The 21,764-nt window shown below is 42.6% G+C and overlaps 1 protein-coding gene across 1 annotated transcript in view; it reads left to right on the top strand.

Moving 5' to 3' along the window:
- The window catches only part of SLC9A4 (solute carrier family 9 member A4), a 40,572-nt gene extending 28,735 nt beyond the window's left edge, over positions 1 to 11,837 (top strand). Inside the window, exons 9-12 of the mRNA XM_075265158.1 lie at positions 1,322 to 1,421; positions 1,992 to 2,111; positions 3,298 to 3,382; positions 11,141 to 11,837. Of these exons, the coding sequence (XP_075121259.1) occupies positions 1,322 to 1,421; positions 1,992 to 2,111; positions 3,298 to 3,382; positions 11,141 to 11,424 (589 nt within the window). The 3' untranslated portion in view covers positions 11,425 to 11,837. The remainder of the gene's footprint in view (positions 1 to 1,321; positions 1,422 to 1,991; positions 2,112 to 3,297; positions 3,383 to 11,140) is intronic.
- The last annotated feature ends 9,927 nt before the right edge of the window (positions 11,838 to 21,764 follow it).

Below are 21,764 nucleotides of genomic sequence, written 5' to 3'. Positions count from 1 at the left end.
TATTTTATAGGGCAGAGGGACTGCTACCTCTACACTCTATATAGCGATGCCCCTGATCCTATATACTATTCTCACCATTTCAATTTGTGAGATGGATAAAGATGGGATTCCCCCCATCCCCCCCTACAATAAAGGCAGCGAGACCTTCCTCATCACCAGACCTTCTTCATCTCCTGGGAAAGCACCACTAGTTCTCAACTTACAATACACTATATCCTGCATTCTGAGTAAGATAATAAAAAAGTAGCTGCTTTCTTCTAAAAACAATATCACACCTGTCCATAGGTTGCATATGTTATTGTAGCTCAGTTCAATTCTCTTCAATGGGGGCTGTGTTGCAATACCAGACTTAACCTATGGCTCAGTCATGATTCTGTAATTCTGGACAACCCCTTTAAGACATGATAATGTGTCCCTGAAAAAAGAATCCCTTGTGTAAATCCGATCCTCAGTTGAATGACATTGGTTATCCTGTTACATGGCACATGGATATTGTAGGCAGTAAGGAAACAGGCAGTTCTTGAAGATCATGTTTTGCAACCACGAACAATGGAAAAGTGTGATTGGTAATTCAGTCCTTAGTCACAGCATCAATGACTAAGGCATGAACTCCCAGTAGGAAATAATAGGAAGTTTGTTTTAAGGCTGTACATTAATTTTGAATTCATTAAAATAAAGACATGTTTTAAGTCAATATTCATTATGTTGGCCCAGTACATATTTCTTCAGGTTTAATATTATGGACCATTGGTGAGACCTCTATGGATCAGAATTTTCTTTATAGTAAACCCCACATTGATTCACCTGGGGTGTCCATCCTATCACAGGTATACATTAACCATTGCATGCTGGAAGCAGGATCTGTGGTTTTGGAGATGTCAGTTGTCAGCCAGTCGCTTGTGAAATGCGCTGGACCAATATATATTTCTTCAGATTGCTGAGTGTCTGAGTCCTGATAGTTTTTCTTTCCTCGAGCACTGTGCCTATAATATAGAACGACTTCATTTATATCTGTACTTGGTCTGGTGAGCTAAGTGGCGTCTTCTTCTGCATTTATAATAATAATGTGGTTTCTCTGTATGCCATTGCCTGCTCTGACATACGCTCGGTTCACCCTAGTATTAGGGTTTCTGTTATTGGGAATCCCTATCCGCTTAAAAAGTGGTTACTCCATAGACTATAATAGGGTCTTCCCGGTTTCCGCCCGAAATTGGCAAAGAGAAAAGTCTTGCTTGCAGAACTTTTCTCTCTGTGTATTTTAAACGGAAAGGGGATGGAGTCCCCAAAGAAAATAATACTTGTATTTTTTCATCATTTCTAGAACCTATGAAAAAGGAAAACTTGCAAGAACACTTTCATCAGAAGACGTTGTACAGTTAAAGGATATATTAACGAATAGTTTATACCGTGTGCGCCAAAGGGTAAGATACGACTCTTACAATTTTTTTTACAAGGTTCAAACCACTGCCTCATGTATAAGTTACATAGTTACATAGTAGATGAGGTTGGATAAAGACATGAGTCCATCAAGTCCAACCTATAACCCTACAATCCCCTACAGTGTTGAACCATGTGCAAGGAGTTCCTGCAACCCCCTACTACAGACTCATAGCCAGTTCATGGCGATTCATAGGGAGCTATATTAAAGAATCACTAGTACTTTCACCTAAACGCAGAGTCTGGAAGGAAGAATAACCCTACAATACTACATCTGGTGCAACATACCAGTATGGTTAAGTAGGTTGCTATATAATATATGGTGCTATTGTGCTATAGAGCCATACAATTCAGAGGTTGCATAGAGGCGTAATATACCTGTGTATATGATGCATAAAGAGAAGTGACAAACAATGTAGATGTAGCTGCTTTGTGCAATGAATGTCTAAGATGATTAGACAACAATACTATGTCAAAAGGTTTTATATCAAGTAACAAATTAAGGTACAATATATTTACATAAATGACTTATTCAGTTCCCCCCTTTATTCTAGACATCTTCTTATGTCAAGTACAATTTACCAAAAGAGGACAATGAAAGGCAAAATAGGGAGATTCTGTTTCGTCGTTTCTCAGATATCAGAAAAGGAAGCAGCCTCCCATGGGCAAGACAGGTAAATGATAAAATTGGGTACTAGTGAGTTTTATTTGTAATATATTTACATGTGTATACCGTATATACTCGACTATAAGCCGACCCGAATATAAGCTGACCCCCCTAATTTTACCACAAAAAACTGTGAAAACTCATTGACTCGAGTATAAGCCTAGGGGGGAAATGCAGCAGCTACAGGAAAATTTCAAAAATTAAAATGGTCAGAGTATTTGAGTGCAGTAGTTGCTGGGTGCTGGGGAAGGGGAGGGGGTGTTTTGGTTGTCTGTCTGCCCCTTCCCTGAGCTTAAGGACTGTTTTTTCTTCCCCCACTTGGAATTCAGCCTGGCTGAATATAGGGTATCTGCAGTGCTCCTATTAACCCCTTCCCGACGGAACAGGAGCACTGCAGATACCCTATGTTCAGTAGACCGGGCACTTTCAGACACAGGGATACCTAATGTATTCGTATTTCACAGTAATTTTCTACTTTTGTATGTATTCTAGGGAAAGGAGTGATTTAGAACCTTTATTATTTATTTTTTAATCTTTTCTTTTTTTTTGCACAATTTTATAGGAGATTCTATACATTGATATTGTGGCTGGTCAAAGCCCCCCCCCCCCCCCCCTATAAAAAAATTATTTTTTAAAAATAATTTTTATTTTTTTTGCTGACTCCAGTATAAGCCGAGGGGGGCTTTTTCAGCACAAAAACTGTGCTGAAAAATTCGGCTTATACTTGAGTATATAAGGGTCAGTTTCATTTTTAAATAAAAGTTCTGGATAGTTTGTAGACCATCAGGCTTGCTCAAATTCCCTGCAAATACAATATATTGCACATCCAATTGTCATGACCATCACAAATCATTCACACGTGTGCCTAGACTATTGATAATAAGATTGATTGGTGATGTTATATATTTGGCTCTACCAACATGTTTGAAAGCTGGCATCAGAGCATGCTGGAAGTTTCTATCTGATAATAGACTAGTCCATATGTAATCTACACTCCATAATGGTGCATTTGTCATGCATGATATTGCAGACATACTGTAGATAACCTGGAATCTCTGTTACAGTCTTCCAAATATCTTTATTGATTTATTGTGTTTTATAGACAAAGTGTAGTGTAATGTTCTTTTGACATATGGTATAAAAACATTATTTAAGAAAAATAGCAATTTTATAATCTATACTTTTCTTAACAGACGGAAATGCAAAATGTTCGCTATTTATCACTGCCTCATAACTACAATAAGCCAGGGGAATGCTTTGCGCAAGAATCCCTCCAAGGTAACACTTCTCTATACATAAAACTAGGAGAATACAGAGGTATTTTGGGAAAAAAACTAAGTGAAAACCATGTGAAAAGAGGTGCTACCAGACAGTGGCGCAACTATAGGGGTCACTGGGGTCGCTGCACTGACCCAAATGTCATCCACAACACACTAGGGCTGGTTAAACTTATCTGATCTCCTTTTTTGATTTCTGATGGCTAGCAGTCTGTGTATCATAAATCTATTACCCCTGCCCTCTGGTTACCGAAGTGAGAAAATTTATAATACACAGACTTCCTCTGACAGAAAGACAAACGTTGACCTATATAAGGCAAAATTAACAGTTGACCAGCAGCATATAATCAAATAAGGATTCTGTGGAGGGACTGATAGAAAAAGGTGGTATTGACAGGGGATTGGAATGATGGGAAGCTTGTGTGCACAGATGTGCTGAAAACTAGTTATAATGGTGGTCTGGACCAATACAGAGAAGGATTCAAACTGGGGAAAAACAACAACCCAGTCCTCGTGATTGATGGGGGTCCCACTTTAGTCAGGTCCAGTCAATCTGTGTATAGGATGTAATGTGTGATGGTATACCTCTTTAGGCCTGGGCCCCATGTAGCATAACGAGTGATTATGAAGATAATCTTGTTTCCCTAAGTCCTAACAGCGGCACAATGTGGGGTATTTCTGCCCCTGTGTGCTGGTAGGACAGGCGGATATTTAATTAGCCAATAAGATGCGTGGCAGGCCCTATAAGAGGGCACAAGAACCTCCCCTCTGCGTGTAAATACAAAAGTACCTCCATAATATTTATATACAGCTTTTAGACATAAGATATGATTCCCAGGGTGGGAAATCTTGTGCCGCTGTTAGGACTTAGGGAAACAAGATTATCTTCATAATCACTCGTTCCCTGTCGTCCTCAACAGCGGCACAATGTGGGGATATAGCAAGCAGGTCCCCAGGATGGGTGGGATTAACCCATAACCGAACTTAAAACGGTATGGGCAAAAGCAGTGGAACCTGCCACTTGGTCCTTCAGGCGATAATGCCGGATGAAGGTAGATTCCGACGCCCAGGAGGCCGCTGCACAGATTTGATCCACCGGCAAGGCACTCTTCTCAGCCTGAGAGGTGGACACTGCCCTGGTTGAGTGGGCATGAAGAAATGCTGGAGCCGACAAACCTTGGGTGGTATAGGCGATCTTAATAGTCTCGGTCACCCACCGGGATATTGTGGCTTTAGCGGCTTTGGCGCCCTTGTTTCTCCCCGAGTAGCTGACCAACAAGTTTTCAGTTCGCCTAAAAGGGCGAGTGCGCTGTAAGTAAATCTGTAGGCATCTGACCACGTCCAGTTTGTGCCATCTCTCTTCTTCAGCAGAAGAAGGGAAAGGAAAAAATACCGGAAGGGAGATTATCTGGTTTCTGTTTACAGCGGATGGAACCTTGGGACGAAAACCCGGGAGGAACCTAAGCTGCACATGGTCAGAGAAAAAGGTGGTATATGGCTCCTCAGCGGACAAGGCTTGCAGTTCACCAACCCGTTTGGCAGTTGTTACTGCCAATAGTAGCGCCATCTTGCCGGTTAATGACTTGAGGGAGCTTTCCTCCAAAGGTTCAAATGGATGAACACATAGAGCGTTTAGGACCGGAATAAGGTCCCATTGGTGGACAGGGGTGTTTACCACCGGTCTCAGCCTAGTTGCCCCTTTAATAAAGGTGCTCACTAAGGAATCTTGAGACAAACGCCTCCCCAGATAGGCGGACAGGGCCGCAACGTGTACTTTGAGTGTGGCCACAGCGAGACCTCTGTCTAGTCCGTCTTGAAGGAAGTCCAGGATCGCCTCCGTAGGGGGATCGGTGGAGTCCACTTGATGCTGCAGACACCAGGCATTAAAGATGTTACTTATTCGACGGTAGTTCTTGTTAGTCGAATCTGCTCTGGCGCTGGATAGGGTCTTCAAGACGGCTTGTGACAGTCCTCTATTTCTCAATAGGGACTGGTCAACCTCCAGGCTGTCAGGTTGAGTCTCCTCAGATCCTGGCATCTCAGCTCTCCTTGGGTTACCAGGTCTGGGAGTGGGGGAAGCCTCCAATATATGCCCTGACTCATTTGTATGAGCTGAGCAAACCAAGCCCTTTTTGGCCAGAACGGGATTATGGCTATTCCCGAGGCTTGGTCCTGTCTTATTTTTATCAATACCTTCGGTATGATTGGAATTGGAGGGAAAATGTAAAACAGCCTGAACCTCCAAGGGATGGACAGGGCATCCACTGCCAAAGGATTGTCCTCCTGGTACAGGGAGCAGAAGGTCCCTACCTTGGCGTTGAGTCGGGTAGCCATAAGATCGACCTCCGGGAGACCCCATCTCTGGACGATCTGTTGAAATACGTCTGGATTGAGAGACCATTCTCCTGATACGGTAATACCCCGACTCAGCTGATCCGCTACTATGTTCAGGGAGCCCTTTATGTGAACAGCGGACAACTGGACCAGATTCTTCTCTGCCCAGGTGAAAATGAGATTCGTCTCTCTCAGCAAGGTTGGTGACCTGGTGCCCCCTTGTTTGTTTATATAAACAACCACCGTCGTATTGTCTGACCGGATCTTGACTCACTTGCCTTTCAATTCCGGGGCAAAGTGTACTAGGGCCAGGTACACTGCTCTGAGTTCCTTGAGATTGGATGACCCCAGCTCCGGACATCTCCATCGTCCTTGTAGTTTTGTCTTGACTATGGGCTCCCCATCCCCACTGGGATGCATCTGTTGTCAACAGCGTCCACACTGTCGGGACCGTGGACCTTCCGTCTTTCAGGCGTATCCACCATCTGAGGGAAAGACGGGTAGCGGGAGAAAGGCAGATCTTCTTGTGCAGTCCCCGTGGAGACCTGTTCCAGGTTCTCAACACTTCCATCTGTAGGGGACGCAAATGCCATAAAGCCCAAGGGACCGCCCTGGCCGAGGATGACATTAGGCCCAGAACTCTCATGGCGGTGCGGATAGTTACCTGCCGAGTGCGCAATAGGAATCGTGCACTGGCTTGGATCCTTTCTTTTCTCGGACCGGAGAGGAAGATCTGCATCGCTTCTGAATCCACTAAAAAACCGAGGAATTTCCTTCGGGTGGATGGAACGACTTCGGACTTCTCCCAATTGATAATCCATCCTAATTCTTGTAGGAAGTTGATGGCAAGATTGAGCTGCTGGAGGAGGGCAGCAGGGGACTGAGCTTTCAATAGCCAGTCGTCTAGATAAGGGACGATGAAAAGACCCTGAAGTCTGAGGGTCGCAGCGACCGGAGCGATCACCTTGGTGAATACCAGTGGGGCGGATGTGATGCCGAAAGGCAGAGCTGTGAACTGATAGTGCTCCCTGTGGCCTGCCATGGAAATGGCAATCCTGAGGAACTTCCTGTGGGAAGGAGCAATAGGGACATGTAGATAAGCGTCCTTCAAGTCGAGGGTAACCATCACCTCTCCTGGTTGAAGAAAAACAGCTACGGAATCCACGGTCTCCATTCGAAATGACCTCTTTCTGATAAACTGGTTGAGGTACCTCAGGTCTATTATCATTCTCCAGCCCCCGGTGACTTTGGGGACCAGAAAGACGGGGGAGTAAACTCCCAGACCGTGATCTGAGGTTGGTACCTTCTCCAGGGCGCCCTTGGTAACATAATCGGCGACCGAGGCTTCCAGACTGGACTGCTGAGAAGGTGAAAGGATTCGGGTGATGACGAACTGATCTGGAGGAGGAAGGTGAAAATCGATATGATACCCGTGCTGTATAATCTTCAACACCCAAGGGTCTTGAATGTGGGTGGACCATGCTGTGAAAAAGGAGGCGAGACGTCCTCCCACAGGAAGAGGGGCCACAGGGAGCTGCCCCACGTCAAAACTCAGGCTTCCTCTTGGCATCCTCCTTGGGAGCGCCACGTCCGGCACCCCTAGGGCGGTATCTAGAACGCCGCTGCTGAGCCGGGCGTCTATAATTAGAGGAAGAACCTCTGCCTCTAGAGGGAGCACGTCTGCCCCTGGATGCTTGAGGTAGGGACCTTCCCCTACCTTCAGCTAAACCCTCCATAATGGCATCCAAACTTTGGCCAAACACTCTTCCCGGTTCAAAGGGGAGAGCGCAGAGAGCTGCCTTAGATGCAAAATCTGCACGCCAAGGCTTTAGCCACAGGGGTCTACGGGCAGCGGTGGATAACGCCATAGATTTGGCGGAGATCTTCAATTGATGGCGGGAAGCTTCCGCCAGATAATCTGCGGCCCTATGAACTCTCTTCATAGAGGACAGAATTTCGTCTCTATCCACGCCCGCATCTATATCCCGCTCCAAGGCGGCTAAACGGTTGCGCAGAAAGTCGCCAACCGTGGAGGAGGCTATGGCCACAGAGGCTTGTGCAGAGGAAGCGGAGTAGATCTTCTTTAGAGCAGAGTCCGCCCTGCGATCCAGAGGGTCTTGAAGATTGGAACCATCTTCTAGGGGCACCAGGGTTCTGCGGGACAGCTTGGCAACGGCCAAATCCACCTTCGGGGGAGGCCCCCAGGAATCCCACTGGGCAGTGTCAACAGGAAACAAAGTCTTGAAAATCCTGGAGAGAGTGTGTCCCTTCTCTGGCTGTTTCCACTGCTGCGCCATAAGGTCGGACAGCGTGGCGTCCGCATGGAAGGCAATATGTCCCCCAGAGGCAGACGTGGAGGCTTCCCCGTCAACATCTCGGCCCACTGTAGACCGGATGGACTTCAGCAGCCTGCCTGTTTGTTCATAGTGGAACACAGGTCTGCCGGAAATTACTGAGTCGTCCTCAGAAGAATCATCCTCTGCCACCCGCAGCAATTCCAAAGGTGGCAGGGAGGAGGAACGGTGCTCAGGGCATGGTCTTTTGGTAAGCTGAGACAAGGTGGCATGAATTCCTTTGAGGGAATCATCCTGCAAAACAAAAGGAGAAAACAAGCAAGGGAAAACCTATTTACCCAAGCGATGCCCAAACTCACCATCTCCTTGACCCAGGCCATCATATCTCTGGGAGAGGGCTCCTCAGGTGGAGGACCTCTACACCCGCGACAACGGGCCCATTCATAGCCTAAAAATAATAGGCAAGTTATAGGACCACAACACATGAAAGGGACCAACCCCTTAAGCCGCTACCTACCATCAGGGAGCGGTGTGTCGCAATTAAAACAGGAAAGGTGTTTCCTCTTGGCAGAGGATTTCCTCCTACCATCCCCAGGAGGGGTAGTAGAGGATGACATATCCTGCAATAAAGAGATAATAAACCATGCAAACTGTCACCATGCATCATACCATTGCACTTTTTTTTTTTTTTTTTTTTTTAAAAAAAGGGTAGATCTTACCAGGTTCAGAAGACCGGATGAGTAAAGGTGACAGATAATAACCAGACTCAGGTTAACAAACGCAAACGCAATGCCAGTGAGACCAATAACAGACTCACAATAATAGCACAGCCTTCCAGATGCAGCAGGAAGGTACAAGTGACACGGCCGGCCTGACCTTTAACCTGGCCGGCCGGAAATGGGAGGAGCTAACCGCTCCCATCCACTACCCCAAAACAGGGGTTAATAAAGGCTACTATCTCCCCTCCCCAGCAATCCCCAAGCCAGGGGAACACTCACCCTCTCCTCCGCTAGGGCTCCGAACACTGGGAGTGGAGCCTGAAGTGAAGTGAAGGATAGTTTAGCTGGCCGTGCCGCCGGCCGGCCTGACCTCTAACCCGCGCCGCGAACTTCCGGTCAAAACCGGAAGTGAGCGCAAGCAAAGTGCGGCCGCCGCGAATGCAGCCATACAGAGGAGTTCCGGCTGCCGCACGGACCCGCCGTAACCACGGACGGAGTGGCGTGGTGCGGCTCTGAGGATCAGCGCTCAACAGACGCTGAAAGGGTAAGGAGGAGAGGGGAGGGAGCGGGGGAGGAGAAGGAGGATTCAGGGGGAAAAGCCAACGCAGGCTAACCAGCACCCTCTCCATAGGAAGAGGGTGATTTTGACAAAAACATCAAGCTCAACAGCTGAGCCCTGTAAGAGGACACAAGTCCTCACACCTGTCCTCTGTCCACACAGGACAGAAAAAAACACGCAGAGGGGAGGTTCTTGTGCCCTCTTATAGGGCCTGCCACGCATCTTATTGGCTAATTAAATATCCGCCTGTCCTACCAGCACACAGGGGCAGAAATACCCCACATTGTGCCGCTGTTGAGGACGACAGGGAAACACTGTGATTTGGCTAATCCCATCCACACATTGCAGAAAATAATGCTGCAGTTTAAAAAACACTTGTGTTTTTGCCAGTCATAGAATGACAATTATACCTACAGAAATGCTGGTGTTTTCTGTATAGATATAATGGAAACATAAAGTCCGCAGAGGAATACTGACTTTCTGTGAAAAGCGCTGCAGGAAAAACTGCAATGCGTTTCCACCGTGTTTTTTTGGCTGTGTCGCTACGTGAGGACTTAGCCTTAATGATCAAGCCACCAGTTACCACCAGTGATAGCCATTGGTACTCCAGATGACTACAACCAACTCTTTACCCTATAACTTCAGATGTATTACCCTACCTTATCTCACTAACTTATCACCTCATGAATCTAATTGCCTTTATGTAGCGTCTTGCCAATGTTATTCCTGTGTTCTCAGTTATTAATGTGGAAAGTTATTCATATTTACTTAGCAAGCTTGTAAATGTAGTTTTTCTCGTTAGCCAGTAAAGGTATCACACATACAACTCTTTTGCCTTCTTGACACAAAAGTATCAAATAATGCATGCTTTATTCTGGCTAATATGGTACTACACTATTCTTCATCTGTGCGCCAGAAACTCAAATCCAGGATCTAGTGTAGGTATGAGCTATAAATTCTAGTAACTTTGTCAGGCCACGGGTGCCATCATCCCCAGTCCTTTCTCTCCCTCCCATGCACTGCCAATTTTTCAGATAGAATGTGTGCTGAACAGTGTATTAGGGAGCCTTCACACGGAGTAAACGCGCATGTATTTTTGCAAAATACACGTGTAAAAATACACGTGTAAAAATAAGACTCCCATTGACTTCAATAACATTTTACAGGCGTATTTTTAACGGCGTATTTTGCAAAAATACACACGCGTTTACTCCGTGTGAAGGCTCCCTAAAAGAGGTGAAAAATTAAATTTTTGAACAAAAATGTGTGACTATTTTTACATCGTGAAATGAAAATAGGGGATGAAACAATTATCCCCTATTGAGTATTTGTCAGTTGACCTGGGTGCTTTATATGTTGCTTAAAAAATGTGCTTTTTATACATTTCATATACATAGGCTTGGAAAGGCTGCGCTGCCATAACATTGATTTAAAGAGGCAGGTTATCTATTTATCTGTGAAGTAACATTCAGATTTGAGTATTAGGTCTCCTGATCAACTCTTTTTCTAGAGAGGGAAACGCGTTGAGACAGAGTTTGAAACAAAATTAACAACTGAGTTTGAGCATCTATATGTGAACAGGGACCTAGAGGATATCATAGGGTTTCCTGTTATGTATAAAAAATGCACTTAAAAATAATTACTGTAAAAAACGCTTTATTTTCTAGAAAGATTTTCTATAGGTTAGCATTGTATTACAATTCAGCACCATTCAAGTGAAGGTGAGTGGACTGCAATACCAGACACTGCCCATAGCAAATTGGGCAATTTCTACAAAAGACGTTTAACAGGATACAATATATATGTACATTTTTAAATTTAGTCGGGCCTTAATGTCTATGGTTTTCATATAGATCCCTTCACTGAAGATGATGGCGATGATTCTGTATTTGAAGAACAAGCTGACATCTTTCTTAGTCCGGGTGGTGCAGTAGCAAAACCTTCATCACATATAATAAAGCAGCAGGAAACCCAAAGCTCAAGGAGCAGAGTCAAAGGGGTACATTGGCCAATAAAGCCCAAGAAACAAATGAAAGCAAGATCATTCTATCATCCGGCAAAATCAAAACCATACTTTGACATAGTAGTAGAAGAAGAAGAAGAGTCAAATGTAGATGGCAACAATGATGTAGTGTAACATTGGAACAGCATCAAATGCTGGAAAAATTACAACTATATATAATTCATCTTGTTATGGAATAAAAGAACATGGGACAAAGGAAGTGTCAAATCAATATGTATTTATTGTGAACTGAGGTAAGCTTAGGACATCTACATACTCAGAGCCAGTAAGATGGAGCAATATATTCTTTTTGAAAATTCTGTATATTTTGTATTTTGTGGCATTGTCATAAATGGGATATTTTGTCACCTGTTGTATAGATTGTATAGATGTGTGGGTTAAATACTGAGGGATTTGCTCATAAAGTCATACAATTACTTGATAAAGGAAAAACTAGATAAAGTGTCTCATTTAGCGCCCAGTATATCCTGCGACAGTGTATGAAGTCATAATGTGGCACCTTTAGGCTGAGGTCCTGCATTATGGAAAAGCTGCTTTTTTGTTACAGATTTTGCTGTGTTTTTTGAACCAAAGTCAATATTGGCTTCAATAGGAATGGGAAGTATATAGGAAGTTCATATACTTTTCCCTGCTGTAAAATTCACTCTTGGCCTTTGCTCAAAAAACCGCAGCAAAATCTGCAGCAAAAAAGCAGCTCTTCTTCAACATGGGATTTCAGCTTTAGGGCGCATTCACACTGAGTAAACGCTAGCTTATTCTGAACGTAAAACACGTTCAGAATAAGCGGCGTCTAAAGCAGCTCCATTCATTTCTATGGGAGCCGGCATATGAGCGCTCCCCATAGAAATGAATGGGCTGCTTCTTTCACTGCGAGCAGTCCCATTGAAGTGAATGGGAAGTGCCGGCGTGTACGGCTCGGCATGAGCAGAGCTAGCCGTATACACCGGAACTTCCCTTTCACTTCAATGGGACTGCTCGGAGTGAAAGAAGCAGCCCATTCATTTCTATGGGGAGCGCTCGTATGCCGGCTCCCATAGAGATGAATGGAGCTGCTTTAGACGCCGCTTATTCTGAACGTGTTTTACGTTCAGAATAAGCTAGCGTTTACTCAGTGTGAATGCACCCTTAGACTTCTATGGAACCTCAGTGTACTGGAAAACATGTTACAGATAATCTTTATTATCGCTGAGGCCCCACATTGTGGAAATGCAGCTTTTTTTGTTTTTCTGCAGATTCTGTTCTTTTTGGAGCCAAAACCAGGAGTGGATTGAGCAGAAGGTAGAAATACAAAACTTTCTATATATTTCCCATTCCTTTTGTAACCATTCTTGACTCTGGCTCAAAAAAACACAATAAAATCTGCAGCAAAAAAGCTGCATTTCCCAAACACGAGGCCTCAGCCTATTTATTGCAATGGGATAAGATTCAAGGTAATATGTAGAAAAAGAAAAAAAGAAAAGGTGGCACTACTGAGGCCTAATATAGGAAAAAACTGCTGTGATTCCAAACACTTGCAAAATAGAAAGATTGGAGTATGACAATAAACATAAATGTCTAAAATGGTGGTGCTCAACACCCAAAAAGCATACATATGCAACATCAAAAAGAGTAAGAAAACAGGGGGCACTCACCAGGTGTCTTTTCATAAAAACAGTACTTTATTCCATTTTTGTGCATTTACTTTCTCCCACATGTATTGTTTTATATGTCTTCATGGAATAAAGAACCGCTTTATGAGAAGACTCCTGCGTGCGTGCCCCGTTTTCTTACTCTTTTTAAGATTCAAGGTACATATTACAATTTTAAGGCTTTATAAGGATGAAAAGTTGTGTGAAAGTTTAGTTATGATTTAAGATGAACCACTTGATTTAGAAAGTATCATTAAAGTATATTTGTCTAGAAAAATAGATGTTTACACATGGTATTAGAATGTTTATTTTGAATACAGTTTGTTTTATGTGTCAGTTTGTCATTATGTAAATTATTAATAAACAAATCTAATTTTTATTGCACCAAACTTTAAGTGTACACAGAGTCCTAATAAAGAGATGTGTGTGAAACCAGGGGTGTAGGTAGGGGGAAGACAGATGGGACATGTGTAGGTAGGGAATCACAGTGGCTAGCACTCTACTCTCGCAGTGGTGGAGACCTTGGTTCGAATCTTGCCAAGAAAAACATCTGCAAGGAGTTTGTGAGATTGTGAGTCTTATATGGGACAGTGACTGACAATGTAAAAGTGCTGCGAAATATGATGACACTTTACAAGTATAAATAAATAAGTATAATCTGAGGATCCTCAAGCAGCCGATTCTAGCAGTAATTCTGCTAGTCGGCATAGCCAGCATGCTTATAAAGTGGCTGCATCAAATTGTTAACAGATACTGGTTCTGAATTGGCTTCTTAATTATTTTTTTTTTTGGTAATATCTTGAATCATCACATGGATATAGTATTTCAGTATTTCACAATCTGTTCAATGTACATATTCATGGGTCATTGCAACGTTTCAATTAAGCAGTCTTTGTCAGGTATAGGTTATAGATCTGTAGGGGAAGTTTGATGCTGGAGTGATGTTAGAATATTACTCAACAATAGATAAGGCCTATGCACAAGGGAGCAGACCCAGTCAGCAATGAGAAATAAAATTAAAATGTAAAAAATGTACCACAATCTAACCTGCCATGTGCATATACTGTACATTTACTATAAATGACTTCCCACAAAGTCTCAAATATACGGTCATAGCCTGGATTACATGGTTCCTAAATATAATGCTTTTACACGGGGTGTTACACAAAATCTATATTGGCTTATTGTTTTCTGTTAAGATCCAGTTTGCAGGATCTGTTAAAAATGTGGAAAAAAATATGAAATAAGAATTTTGAATTATTTTAAAATTCTGGGACCCATCACAGAAACCTAATATACCTCATTTTGCTCAATGGAGTCTGTCAGGCACTGTTCAAGTCTATCATGTGTGTCTGTATCTTACAAGTTACAGTATGAAAACAGCATAGTTCACTGCGCTATGCTCTTACAGTAAGGCTGCTTTCACACGGTCAGTGTTTGGTCAGTGATTTTCATCAGTGATTTTGAGCCAAAACTAGGAGTCAGTTAAAAACACAGAACAGCTACAAATATTTATATTATACCTGGTCTCTGTGTAGTCCCCACTCCTAATTTTGGCTCACAATCGCTGAACGCATTAAAAAGCAGTTAGCTGGGAAACCACACAGACTCCATAGACTATAATGGGGTCCGTGTGGTTCTTCCCGCAGCGCTTTAGTGCTGCGGATACGGCCCGTGGGGCCTTAGCCTAAGGCTGCCTTCACACGGTAGAGTTTGGTCAGTGATTTTGTTCAGTGATTGTGAGACAAAATTGGGAGTGGGACTACACAGAGATCAAGTATAATAGAAATATTTGTACCTGTTCTGTCGATTTAACCCACTCCTAGTTTTGGCTCACAATCACTGATGAAAATCACTGACCATGTGACAGCAGCCTAACTTAGGGTTAACTCAACCAGTGTGGGGGTCATTTCTAGAGACAGGTGTCTGCATCTGACTGACGTTTGTGGCACATCCTGTGACTATGTCACAAACGTCTTTCATGGTACAACCCCTTTAAATTATAGCTTTGATACAATGTGATGGTGATTACTGATTATTATTATTATAAACTGCTCTCCCAGGTTGACATTTCTGCTTTCCTAGGGTGTTACCAGGGTACAGAAGATTAAAATGTACATTCCCTTGTAATGTTTTCATTGTCTCTAAGATAAACATATTTCATGTATTTATTGTATACACTTTAATATACTTTAATATGTTCAAGCCAGATGAGCCAACAAAGTAGACTGTGGACATCCCAAACATCGCTCCAGGCCTTGTTCTTCACCTACTAATAAACCATTCGTTTCCTAAGTGGAACGGAAATCATTTAAATGATTTAGTATGTCCTAAAATCAGGTCAAAAAGGTTTTTTTCTCAAATGAACAAACATTTGCATAATTTATTCTTTCTAACCTTAATAACCCACTGGCGTCTCGTGGCTTTACTCGGAAGAGATGAAAATGGGTTATTAAAATGCATTTTGGTCTATGATCATAAAGGAATTAATGTCTGTGTAAGAGCAGACAGAAGACAAACCAGAGTGTGGTGAGCAATGGGGCAGATTATATCAGAGTATCACAGTGCACAGAAATGCAAAGACAACTACTGTACTTTTTTTTTTTTTTAATACAGTTATAAAAAAAAAATCAGCCCATTATAGACTATGACTGTTTTTTTTTGTACGGGTCAGTGAACACAGTCAGCTTAGTCTTTCCTGGTATCTGCAAAACTGGAATATTTCTGCCTCTGCAGTAGAAGCTCTATCCGGACCAGCATGGGGCAATATGGGAGAATTGCGGCTGTAGAGCTCTATAATACAGAATACAAAGTGTAGTGAACCTGAGCACAGAATGTCTCTAAATGAAACCAATAAAACATGGAACATTTTTGTGGGTTTCAGTGTTGTAGGAAGTCAATGCATTCTCTAATACAGGACTGAGTAGGAAGGTTTCTATTTGGTTAGCAAATCGGCTAAGATAAGTGTAGGCAGGCAAATACGTCTTTGATAGAAAATACTTTATGATAACTTACTCTCTCTTTGTAGAATGCCATTGCTCATTAACTGAAACTCAAACAGGTTTTTCTTGATATCTGTAGCGATGGAATATTTCAGCTTCTCAAGCTCTGGAACTTTCTGCCATCACTAATATAGGAATATTATTCATGTTATTTGATTTTAAAACAATAACAGAATTTTCTGTAAGATATATACAATAGGGCAGATTTAGTAATACTGTCTAAAAGATAGACAGTGCAAACTTAGGGAGAGTTCACACGGTGTAACGTGCCGCGTGATGTGGCACGTAGACGCCGCGTGACCTTTTGCGGGCCGTTCACGCTCCCATTGATTTCAATGGGAGCGGGGATCATATGCGCCGCGCTAGTTTGCGGCCGTGATTTTGCGGCGGCTGCAAAATAGCGCCGCGTGTAGGGTACCGGCTCCCATTGAAAACAATGGGAGCGTATACGGCCCACAAATCCTCCCGCAGCGTCTACGTACCAAATGACGAGCCAGAATACTCCATGTGAACCCAGCCTTACTCTGTCTAGTCTAACTTTGCACCTCCTATTAGATGGCTGAAAAGTTCATTGTGCATTTTAGGAATGAAGATGCCACTCTTTTCCTTAAGGCCATGTCCTTTTTTTTTTTTTTTTTGCACAAATTGGAAAAATGTCTGAAGTGTCTAAGTACTCCCTAACTGGGTTCATTATGAAGATACATATCCCCTCCAAAGTGGCTGAATATTAAACAGTGATATATATACCTGGAACTTGTAACTAACCATTTGTATTTCTTGTACTTGTTCAATATATGCTTTAGGCCAGGACCCCACATGGCGAAAATGCAGCATGTTACATTACTTGCAGAGTGGATGGGATTCTGTCTAATCCTATCCACACATTGCAAAAAAAAATCTGCAAGTGTTTTACATATCACAGTATGTCAATTATACCTACGGAAACGCTGGCATTTTGCGTATAGGTATAGTAGAAACAGAAAGTCTGCAGAAGAAAACTCTATGGACTTTCTGTAAAAACACTGCAGCACAAACCGCAATGCGTTTCCGCCACAGTATTTGCTGCAGGATTTTTTGTCTGCATCTTGCTACCTGTGGCCTTAGCCTAAGGCCGGGGCTCCACGGGCCAGAAACACCATGGGAAAAATCACAGAGTTTTACAGTACTTGGAAAGTGGATGGGATTCATGTGAATCCCATGCCCCCTTTGCTGAAAAAAATCGCAGCATGGACACGCTGCGATTTCCAAAACCGTTGCAGTTTTGAAAATTGCAGCATGTCAATTATGTCTACGGAAATGCCGGCGGCTTTCCTGTATATATAATTGTAACAGAAAGCCCGCAAAGGAAAACTCCGTGGTTGTCCCTGGAGCAGAGCTGAGTGTGCGTTGAACCATGCTGCACACTCAGCTCTGCTGCATCTGATGTAGCAGTGCTGAGTGTGTGTTGAGCCATGCTGCATACTCAGCTCTGCAGTATATGATGTTGCAGTGCTGAGTGTGTGCTGAACCATGCTGCACACTCAGCTCTGCTGCATCTGATGTAGCAGTGCTGAGTGTGTGTTGAACCATGCTGCACACTCAGCTCTGAGGTATCTGATGTAGCAGTGCTGAGTCTGTGCTGAACCATGCTGCACACTCAGCTCTGCTGCATCTCTATGTGTGCTGAGCTCTGCCGCTTCTCTGAGATCGGACCACAGTGGAAACTGCTGTGGACGGATCTTAGACTCTGCCTCCTCTGGCAGAACCAGCATTGAGTGGCTGAATGCCGTACACTGTATGGCATTCGGCCAATCAACGCTGGTCAATGCATTCCTATGGGAAAAAGTCAGCTTGCGCATATCACAAGCTGACAGGGATCCCGACGTAATACAGTGACTTGGGCATGTTAGATGCCCCCAGACATGCTTCCCCTGCTGTCCCAGTTGCATTCCAGGGTGTTGGCATCATTTCATGGGGTGTCATAGTGGACTTGGTGACCCTCCTGAGTCGAATGGTGGGATCCCCTGAAACGAAGCATTTTTCCCCATAGACTATAATGGGGTTCGATATTCGTTCGAATAGTCGAATATTGAGCAGCTATTCGAAACAAATATCGAATATTTTACTGTTCGCTCATCTCTAGCCATTAGTATTAGGTCAACTGGGGACCAACACCTGATACCCCACAGATCAGCTGATCGAAGCTGCTGCTATGCTCTGCTTCACATTATGTTTAATTCTATTCATAGCCATTATACAATTTATGGTGTTGTTTTTGGTAAGTAGTAAAAAGGCTATAGCTGATCATGAAGGTGATGGATGTTGCATCTCATGTGATCTGATATTAATGGCCGATCATAAGGATATTTTAGTCCCAGAAAACTTCTGTAAATGATACTAGAATAAGAGATTTTTTTTTTCTGACATTAAGATAACATCAGTTTTACAAAGTTAACACACAGAATAAGTATTATAGAAGAACGATCACTATATACACCTCGACCATGCTCACCTCCACTGACCTATGGTGATAAATTGCATTCAAGGTACTGAGACCATGGTGCCACAAGTACAATACTGAATATGAAGCCACATATAGACTTTTCTTTAAATAATGAAGAACTTATTGAAACAATATATATGAAAAAAAAAATCTGTAAGTGATATGTAGGAAGGCACAATGTTCACAAACATAGTGATCAGCTGATGGCGTAAGAGTATCATGATAGGAATTACTTTCCTAACAAAGCAAAGAATTACAAGTAAACAAGGTTATCAAACTCACATCTGAACAATCCAAAAATACATCATTTGTTCAGTCACTATTTTACTTGGAGACATTCCTCTTAATGTGCAAATAAGAAAGGATAATACTGCCATCTGGTGCTGACTATATAAAATACATGTTGACTTGATTAATTTGTACTGCTTTATACAAAGCTATCAGTTTATGAGTGCTATGTAGGATATTACAGAATACAAGAATAGACCAGCTCATTGATAGTGTGGGTTTCATGTTAACCCTTTGCGTCCCTGCCTCAGCTAAGCACAGTATGCTAGTCCATGCCTTTATAATCTCCCGCTTAGACAACTGTAACATCCTCTTCTTCATGGCCTCCCAGTAAATGTTCTCACCCCCCTCCAGTCTACCTTAAACTGTGCATCTTGTTTAATCTACCTCCTCCCCCCCCCCCCTTCATTAGCGGCTTACCTCTACTAAGCTGTTCTCTGACTACCCATTGCCCAGTAAATAAAGTTATAATATCTGTAAAGTGCTGTGGAATATTTTGGTGCTATGTAAGCAAAATAAATATTTTCATGGATATAAAACAGTAACAGAGAATATGACAGCTATGCTAACTGTTATATTATTATGCTGCAGTGGAGCAATACATAAGGGACTGCATTACGGTGCTTGTTCTTGTATTCTGCTCATGGTACCATGGGAGCAATTGTCATGGGGAATCTGAATTCCCTACCGATCCTCTAATTCAAATTAGGTTAGAAATTCTCCTCCTATAGCCCTCTTATAACACATTTAGGTTGACAAAGGTTAACCCCATTCTTTATGGTGAGGTTGTCATGCTTCTTTATTCTTTCCCAGTCTTTTCTGGGTTTCAAGAATACCAGATCAGCTAAATATTTCCTTTTGTGTGATAAGGAGAGAACAGTTGCCGACTGAATTATCTAGTAGGATATCGTTTTACTTTACGTTCATGGCACTGTGGACATGGTTCTGCTGCAACTTTTGGTCTCTATACACAGTAGGTACCAAACCAAAATCTTTATATACATGAGAAGATCACTGTTGGTGGCGAAACATTTTGATGCCTTGGAGTAACAGCTGTTAAATGGCTTAGCCTGTTTTCCATTCCTTTTGGAGCAGATGTAAAGAGAAATTATCTTTGTTGGAACACGTGAAAAAAATTGAATATGTAAAATGTAGTTGACACTTGCCTTGAAATCTATAGTTGGTAACAGAAAGTCCTGGGGTACCATTTAATGGGCACCATGTAATAATAAACTGCCAATGCAGTTGCCATTGCAGGATACCTGCCATTATCCATCTGCTTTATTATTCAGAGCTTTGACAGGTTTATCTAAAGCTGGCTGTCAGACCTCTGACCAGGAACTGTATATTCTTCCAACTTTCATGCATAAACTGGATTCATGGAAAAGACAATGTCAGGAGGCCTCCGGAGGTCTTAAGGAAGTATGACAGCATGGGACATGGCAGTTGCCTGTTTTTTCTACCAACATTTCACGGGGTGTGACCATGCTGGAATATATTGCCTAAATAAGGAAACCTTTATATGGATGGTGAGTGCCACATTTTATTTCTTGATAAACTAGATTACATTCATGATTTCTTCATTTCTCGGGAATTTTCTTTTTTTGGGATCACAGAAACATGGCAGACACCATCAAACATTATTTCCCTATCCTATGGAGGTTTTCAATTCTCTCCCACCCCATGCCCCCAACAACAAACCTGGTGGAGGTGTTTCCATCTTCCTGTCTGACAACTGTTCCTTCGCTACCTGCTCTCACCCTTCGAAGTTCACTTTGTACCCCTTTACTCATTTACCACTGCCTTCATCAACCATTTCACGACCCTGCTAACGTACTTCCTATCCACACACACTCCTACCATTATCATGGATGATTTCAACATCCCGTCTCTCTCAAAGTTCCTTCTCTGCCACACACAAAGGGGCTTACACTAGACCTCATATTCACCCACCTTTGCTCTCTATTCAACCTCTCTAACCTTCTGAACATGCTCTCTGACCACAACTTACTAACATTCTCTACCCTCTTCTCTGTAATAGATCCCCAACCCCAAAAGAAACAGGAATCTTAACTGCTTTGACATCTGCACGCTCTTTGACTCTCTGCTAGTACTTCCTGACATATCCCTGCTCCATAATGAAGATGCAGTAACTGCCTTCTATAATACCACCATTACGTCAATGCTTGACTCTGTGGCCTCCTTCACACACACCAGAGCTCAACCTATCAACAGGCAACCCTGACACACGTCCCTGACATAAAAACATGCTTCATGGGTTGCAGAACACCTCTGGAAGAAAAATCACACTCAGGATGACTTCATCGGGTATAAAGAGGCAGTTTCCAACTTCAAGAACGCACTCACCTCTGTAAAACAGGTCTATTTCACTACTGTCACACCTATCCTTAAGAAACTATCCCTCGACCCGTCCTCTCCAGCCAACTATTGTCCCATCGAATTGCTCCCATATGCCTCAAAATTGTTTGAACAACACATACACTTGGAACTAACCTCCTATCTCACATTCAGCTTACTCTTTGACAGATTACAGTATTGTCTCCACACCACCATCAGAACAACCTCTACCTCTATCCCTCTTCACTCATAGATTGCAAGACCTGACAGCAGGGCCATCAATCCTACTGTGCCAGTTGGTCACTATTCGTATTTTACTTGATTTTTATATTTTGTGTACCCTCAAATGAACAGCACCACGGAATTTATGGTGTTCTATAAATATTATTAATAATTATAATAATGTGTGTTGGAATTTCGTAAGGATAGGCTATAAAAAAAAACAGACAACCTCTTTAATGTATTATTTTTTTTATCCATTCACTCCCATCTACTTCAGCTGCCATAAAGCACACCTTTAATTCTATCACAAATGTCTATGCACCTGCAAGGAAGAAAGCAACACTCACTACTCTCATTATACATGTCAAATTTATCATATAGAAGAATGATAAATATATCATGTTCAAATTTCAGCTATCCAGTATACTAACAAGCAATAAGAAAGCCTTAAAATAAAACCAGGATATCCATGTA

This window comes from Leptodactylus fuscus, chromosome 2, assembly GCF_031893055.1.
Source record: "Leptodactylus fuscus isolate aLepFus1 chromosome 2, aLepFus1.hap2, whole genome shotgun sequence".
NCBI lineage: Eukaryota > Metazoa > Chordata > Amphibia > Anura > Leptodactylidae > Leptodactylus > Leptodactylus fuscus.
Note: the sequence above shows the minus strand (reverse complement) of the source record. Positions and strands in the feature narration are given on the sequence as shown.